The following is a 6,545-nucleotide window of genomic DNA, read 5'->3' as shown; positions in this document are numbered from 1 at the left end:
TAAGAGCCTCTTTCTGTTGCTTTCAGGCTACAACCCATTTGCCCCATTGAAGGACGATTCGGAGCCCGCAGTCAGGCCGAAGTCCCTCTCCGCGCCCTCCAGTTTAAGCGGGGCCTGCTGCACGAGTTCCGGAAGGGCAATACCTCCAAGGAGCAAGTTCGCCTTCATGACCTGGTCCAGCAGCTCCCCAAGGCCATTATCATTGGGGTGAGGAAAGGAGGCACAAGGGCCCTGCTTGAGATGCTGAACCTCCATCCAGCAGTGGTCAAAGCCTCCCAAGAAATCCACTTCTTTGACAATGATGAGAATTATGCCAAGGGCATTGAGTGGTATAGGAAAAAGATGCCTTTTTCCTACCCACAGCAAATCACAATTGAAAAGAGCCCAGCATATTTTATCACGGAGGAGGTTCCGGAAAGGATTTACAAAATGAACTCATCCATCAAGTTGTTGATCATTGTCAGGGAGCCAACCACAAGAGCTATTTCTGATTACACTCAGGTGCTTGAGGGGAAGGAGAGGAAGAACAAAACGTATTACAAGTTTGAGAAGCTGGCAATAGACCCAAATACCTGCGAGGTGAACACAAAATACAAGGCGGTAAGAACCAGCATCTACACCAAACATCTGGAAAGGTGGTTGAAATACTTTCCCATTGAGCAATTTCACATTGTCGATGGAGATCGCCTCATCACAGAGCCTCTGCCGGAACTTCAGCTTGTGGAGAAGTTCCTAAATCTTCCCCCGAGAATAAGTCAATACAATTTATATTTCAATGCTACCAGAGGGTTTTACTGCTTGCGATTTAATATTATCTTCAATAAGTGCCTGGCGGGCAGCAAGGGACGCATTCATCCAGAGGTGGATCCCTCTGTCATTACCAAATTGCGCAAATTTTTTCACCCTTTCAATCAAAAATTTTACCAGATCACTGGGAGGACATTGAACTGGCCCTAAAATAATAAGTCATATAACACTATGTGTTGTGGCTGGAGACTCACAATGTCTCCCCTAGATTAAAAATATGCACTTTTCTTAGACACAACTATCCAAGTCGTTTTTCCATGTATACTTGTACATACACAGTGTGTGACCAAATATAAGATCAGTTCTTTTTCTACTGAAAATTTACAAAAGACAAAAACCAGTTTGCTGTAGTTGCATCTTTTAAGCTATTTACGAAAAGAAAAGGTGGTGGTATTGGGAGAAAGTGACTTCACTTATTCTCAAAGAGTTAGTCTTCCTTTGAGTCAGAATTTGTCGCCCGCCATTTTCATAAATTTAAGCCAAAAGATTATGTGGGAAAATGTACCAATGGCTGTGAAGCTTCAGGAAGTAGAGGATTCAGTTATGCATTCTTTACTAAGGGAAAGCTGGCTCTTTAATTCAGGTACTGAATTGGTGCCACGAAACCAGAAAATACTATTTTCTTATCATTTGAAAGAATGTCTTATCTCATAAAATTGACACCGTTCCAAAGTACCTGTGGTGACTTTGCACTATTGTTTTCTCGTTAAGACCGTGGTGTCACATGTAGCATGTCAATCACACATTGGATAGTTAAGTCCTTTTCCTTCCTTGTTGTCCTACGTCAACAAAGAGAAATGTCATGTACATAATGTATATTGTTGTAAATACTGGTTTCACACTAAGTAATTCTATTTTGTAAACTGAATATGCCTATTTAATTTATTGTGAAAATTAAATTTATTGTGGTATTTAAAAATGGAATGGATTAAAATTACTCTATGTGCAACCTTTCCCCCCCCTCATTTTGTTTTACGTGGCCCCCTGCTGGCTTCCCGAATGGAAGCTGTTTAGGTGTGTGTGAGAGTGCTTGGAAAGAGGCGCTTCTCACTTAGATTTCGGTACCGTGGTGAAAATGTTTTTACGGAGTGAGGTTGCGTATATTAAAGAAAACATCTCAACCATATGGAAAACTAGTAACAGAGCCAACCTCAGAGAATACTAGCCGCTACTCCCGCGGCAACTTTCTAACAATTAATTTACTTGCAATGTTACTGCTGTGCCGGGAGAGAGACATAGATACTTTAACAGAATTAAAGCCTAGAAGAATCACAATTTTATTTGAACCTCTAATCAGAGTCAGACCAGTAGAGAAATTAAATAAAATAAGATCAGAAAACGTGTGTGGCCTCTGAACTGAAAGCTGCTGATGCTTCAAAAATGAATACAAACTCCAAAAATAAATAAATAAGTAAAAACTCTCAGAACGCCCTCTTTGAGAAGAAACTGTACCAGTCTGCCCAAAACTGATCAAATGCTTAGTGTTGCTCTAACATAAACATATGGCTCATATCCCCAGCCAGAGAAATTAATGCTAAATTGGGTGCTTGCTAACACCAGGATACCCTGTATCATGCTTAAATGTAATTTGGAAAATGGTGGAAAGAGGTATCAACCACAAGAACATAAAGAGCGAGTTTTCACAATCAGAGCTGCTTATCCAATAGACAAAATCTAGGGGACTTTCACTCAGCATCACGTTGAGAGTGCCTAGAGAAATCAGCAAATTACCATGGGTTCCCTTTTGATTGTACTGTGTCGATTTTCTCCATGAGTTGTTTAATCTGTCCAGTGATTTGATGGTGAACTTTCCTAAATAAATAGCCCTTTCCCCTCTGGTGTTGGTATATATTGCTTCTCGAGCCACAGCCTTAGTGATCATCTCTCCTGTTTCAATTAGCAGTGATGCTGATCTCTCAGCATGGAACACGCCAGCTTCTAACTCACTGTGCAGCGACTCTGGAGAGTCTCGGGTCTCAGTGCTCCCTTAAGCCATGAATGAAATCAATTATTTCCTTGTGCCTCAATTCTCAACTGGCCATTGGAGTAAACTCCAAATGCTTACATTCAAGGTCATAAGCGCATGTTGTCATTAATTCTATTGTAACTCTTCCTAGAACACTAGAAAGAACGATTTATGAAATAGCTAATACAGTTTTATACCACTGACTATCAAATCATATCCCATTGGAATGGTGATGTTTCAAAAGCTTAGCCTAGGAATTCCACCAATAAAATTGAAAAATGGCAATCTTGGGGTGCCTGAGTGGCAAGGTTGGTTAAGCATCTGATGTTTGGTTCTGGCTCAGGTCATGATCTCAAGATTTGTGGGTTCGAGCCCAAATAAATAAATAAACTGAAAAAGTTGTTAAGAGACAAACAGCAATTTTTTCCTAGACAGAGGACATTTTTAAAACTAATGAATAGAAACTTAATGGCAATCTTTTATTAAAATTTTTTAATGTTTATTTATTTTTGAGGGAGAGAGAGACAGAACATGAGCAGGAGAAGGTCAGAGAGAAAGGGAGATACAGAATCTGAAGCAGACTCCAGGCTCCAAGCTGTCAGCACAGACCCCAATGTAGGGCTCGAACTCAAGAGCAGTGAGATCATGACCTGAGCCGAAGTCAGCCGCTTAATTGACGAAGCCACCCAGGAGTCCCCCAAGTTTTTCTTCATTTTCACTAATGCTACCAATACTATATACCAGAGTTTATTCTAAGATTCTCTTTGACTTATACTGACTTTTCTAATTTGTTATTTTTGGCCCCATAAGTCAGTATTTCTTCATCACGCTCAGCAAAAAAAAAAAAAAAAAAAAAGCTCTGTGATTTCCAATTGTTCTGCTTTCTAAGTAACTTTGAGAACTGTTGGAAACCTCGGAGCCTCCCCCACAGAGACCTAAAACAGAAGGCCTGGCCTGGAAAGATGTTTTGGAGGTAGGTTTCATTTCCCTGGAAAAAAAGCAAGCCACGGCCACTGCTGACTGAGCACAGTAGAGAGAAGTAAAACCCCCTAACTTTATAGCATCCTTCCACTGGAGGTTTTAAACCTCCTTGTTGAAGAAGCGTTTCCCGTCGTCATCAAACAGGCAGCAGATCTCTAGAGAAATCCTCAGCTCATTGTGTTAGCTCCACCAGGGTTCTCTTGAACACACTGCTCCTTCACATCACCGAGTCTTTGCCTTCCTCCCCGTAACACCGGACAGCTTTGTGAAACAGTTCTAGCCGCAAAGATAAAAACAACGTTAAGCAATGGTGAAGTTTCTGCTGGATCAAAAAGCTGAAATAACACCATTTTGGAAGCTAAGGAATTCCAATTATGGGTATACAAACAGGAACTAGAGTCCCGAGAGATCGGAGAGAAAAAGAGACCCGCCGCCCCTAGCACACACCCCGTTCAAGCCCATCACCTCCTCACCTGAGGTCACCTCACCGAAGCACTTTTCCTGCCAACCGCTCCATCGTGCAGGAAACCTCCGAGACAGGAGGGCCCGTATCGTGGATAATAAAGTAAAGGCGTGTAAACCAGCATAATCACGTCTGATCTGAGATCTGGCACCCTGTATGTTGAAGGACCAGCAAGAACAGTCACTAATCGCCACTAAGTCTGAAAGGGCCTCCAAAGAGCCCTGTTCGTGGGGCCACACCTGGTACAAGGGCCCTACCAGCCCGCAAGGCCCTTTGAGGAGCTTTGTCTGGGGTGCTGGAGGCATGTTGCTGCGAAGCAAAGGTGGGGGCCAAGAATAAGGGAAGTCCAAATTCCGGCCTTGCCAATAAGCTTTCGCTTTCTCTGATTAGCAGTGGGCTAGACTGGATTGCCTTTATCAGCCTAATTTGAGAAATTTCCAGGGATGCAGAATTTCAAGTGATCATAAATCGTGTCTTTCCACCGAAGACTCTTGTATTCTTTTGGCACACTCAGCTGCCATTTTCTACTGAGAAGAATAGTCTATGGAATAAGCAAACAAGAAAAGTTCACCCAAAACATTTCCCCTAAAAATGCCTAAATACAGCAAGGGCTTAGCAATTTGGGCTAACAAGGTGAAAGTATAGAATATTTTCAAGCAAATTCATTGCAATGATTCTCAAATGGATAAGGTGTAAAACTATACTAACATCCTGAAAAATACCTAATTGCATCTGCTTTACTAAATAAATGCCTCTTAGTTGGCATTTTTTTTCCAAATCAGTGTTACTCAAGTATTTCAAAATGGTCTGTTCTCTTAAGTAGGTTATGCAGGCCTCTGAGCGTCTGTTTATCAATTTTCATAGCAAATATTTCCTTTATACCTAGATTAAGGATGAAATTTAGGCCAAAATAGGATTAGTTGGTAGGGTCCTAATAAAGAGTGCCTTACTTATACATCCTACGAAACCAGTTTTGTTTTGTTTTTACATTTTGCACTTTCGAAGATTTCTTTCCAGTTATATCTACAGTAACTTTTAGGAATAAGAGTGCTACTTCTTAATGATTCTAAATGGATTGGGGAATTGAAGCGGCAGAACTGAACTGATGGCAATATACATTCCCATAGAAAGCACCTGACTGGTATTTCAAGAACAAGTGTATGTTATTTAAAGGCAGCTCAGTAGAGAAGAAAGACCCCTGACATTGTGTAGACAGCGGCATGCTTGGTACCTTTTAGGCCTGCTTCTGTCACTTCTGCGTCTGTGAACCATGTCTGTCTAGGAGGTCTTGGGAGCTGCTGGTGAAAGGGCTGTTTCTAAACACATATATCATCCCCCTTTGAAAGCAGTTGCCATTGTGCCTGGGTAGCTCAGTCGGTTAAGTGTCCGGCTTCAGCTCAGGTCATGATCTCATGGTTCATGGGTTCGAGCCCCACATCACGCTCTGTGCTGACAGCTAGCTCAGAGCCTGGAGCCTGCTTCGGATTCTGTATCTCCCTCTCTCTCTGACCCGCCCCTGCTCACACTGTCTCTCAAAAATAAATAAAAAACATTAAAAAAAAATTCCTGTCCACCAGAAGGATAAGTGATTCCTAATAGATTGGTAACTTTACAAAGAGGCAACTCACCTTCAACATTTCTGAATGCACAGATTTCTGCCTTCCTTGTCCTTTTCAGACAGATGTAGCATTGTTGGCTTTGAAGATGAAGGGAGGGAACCACAAGCCAAGAAATGTGACTGTCTTAGAAGCTAGAAAAGGCAAGGAAGCAGATTTCCCCTAGACCCTTCAGAAGGGAACACCTGCTAACACCTTAATTGTAGTCTAATGAAACTTGTGATGGATTTCTAAACGTACAGAAATGTAAAAGTAGGTCTGTGTTGTTTTTAAGCCATTAACTTTGCGGAAATTTGGTACAGCAGCCACAGAAAACAATTTAAAGAAATAAGGAGAGGGGCGCCTGGGTGGCTCAGTTGGTTGAGCATCTGGCTCTATATCTTGGCTCAGGTCGTGATCTCACAATCTGTGAGATGAAGCCCGACATTGTGCTCTGTGCTGACAGCACAAAGCTTGCTTGGGGTTCTCTCTCTCTCTCTGTCCCTCCCCTGCTCATGCTCTCTCTCTCTCTCTCTCTCTCTGTCCCTCCCCTGCTCATTCTCTCTCTCTCTCTCTCTCTCTCTCTGTTCCTCTCCTGCTCATGCTCCCTTTCTGTCTCTCTCTGTCCCAAAATATATAAATAAATTTAAAAATAAAAGACAGAAGGAGAAATGGAGTGCTCACTGAGTGCTGGGACTTTTAATCAGCTTATGCCCTTTCATCTTCACAAGCT

At 42.0% G+C, this 6,545-nt stretch overlaps 1 protein-coding gene across 2 annotated transcripts in view; it reads left to right on the top strand.

Annotated features, from left to right (window-relative positions):
- The window catches only part of HS3ST5 (heparan sulfate-glucosamine 3-sulfotransferase 5), a 255,489-nt gene extending 252,683 nt beyond the window's left edge, over nucleotides 1–2,806 (top strand). For both annotated transcript variants that reach the window (XM_029945533.1, XM_029945532.1), the window contains exon 5: nucleotides 27–2,806. In XM_029945533.1, coding sequence (XP_029801393.1) covers nucleotides 27–957 — 931 coding nt within the window. In that variant the 3' untranslated portion in view covers nucleotides 958–2,806. The remainder of the gene's footprint in view (nucleotides 1–26) is intronic.
- Nucleotides 2,807–6,545: the final 3,739 nt, after the last annotated feature.

This window comes from Suricata suricatta, chromosome 7 (assembly GCF_006229205.1).
Source record: "Suricata suricatta isolate VVHF042 chromosome 7, meerkat_22Aug2017_6uvM2_HiC, whole genome shotgun sequence".
NCBI classification, from domain to species: Eukaryota; Metazoa; Chordata; class Mammalia; order Carnivora; family Herpestidae; genus Suricata; species Suricata suricatta.
Note: the sequence above shows the minus strand (reverse complement) of the source record. Positions and strands in the feature narration are given on the sequence as shown.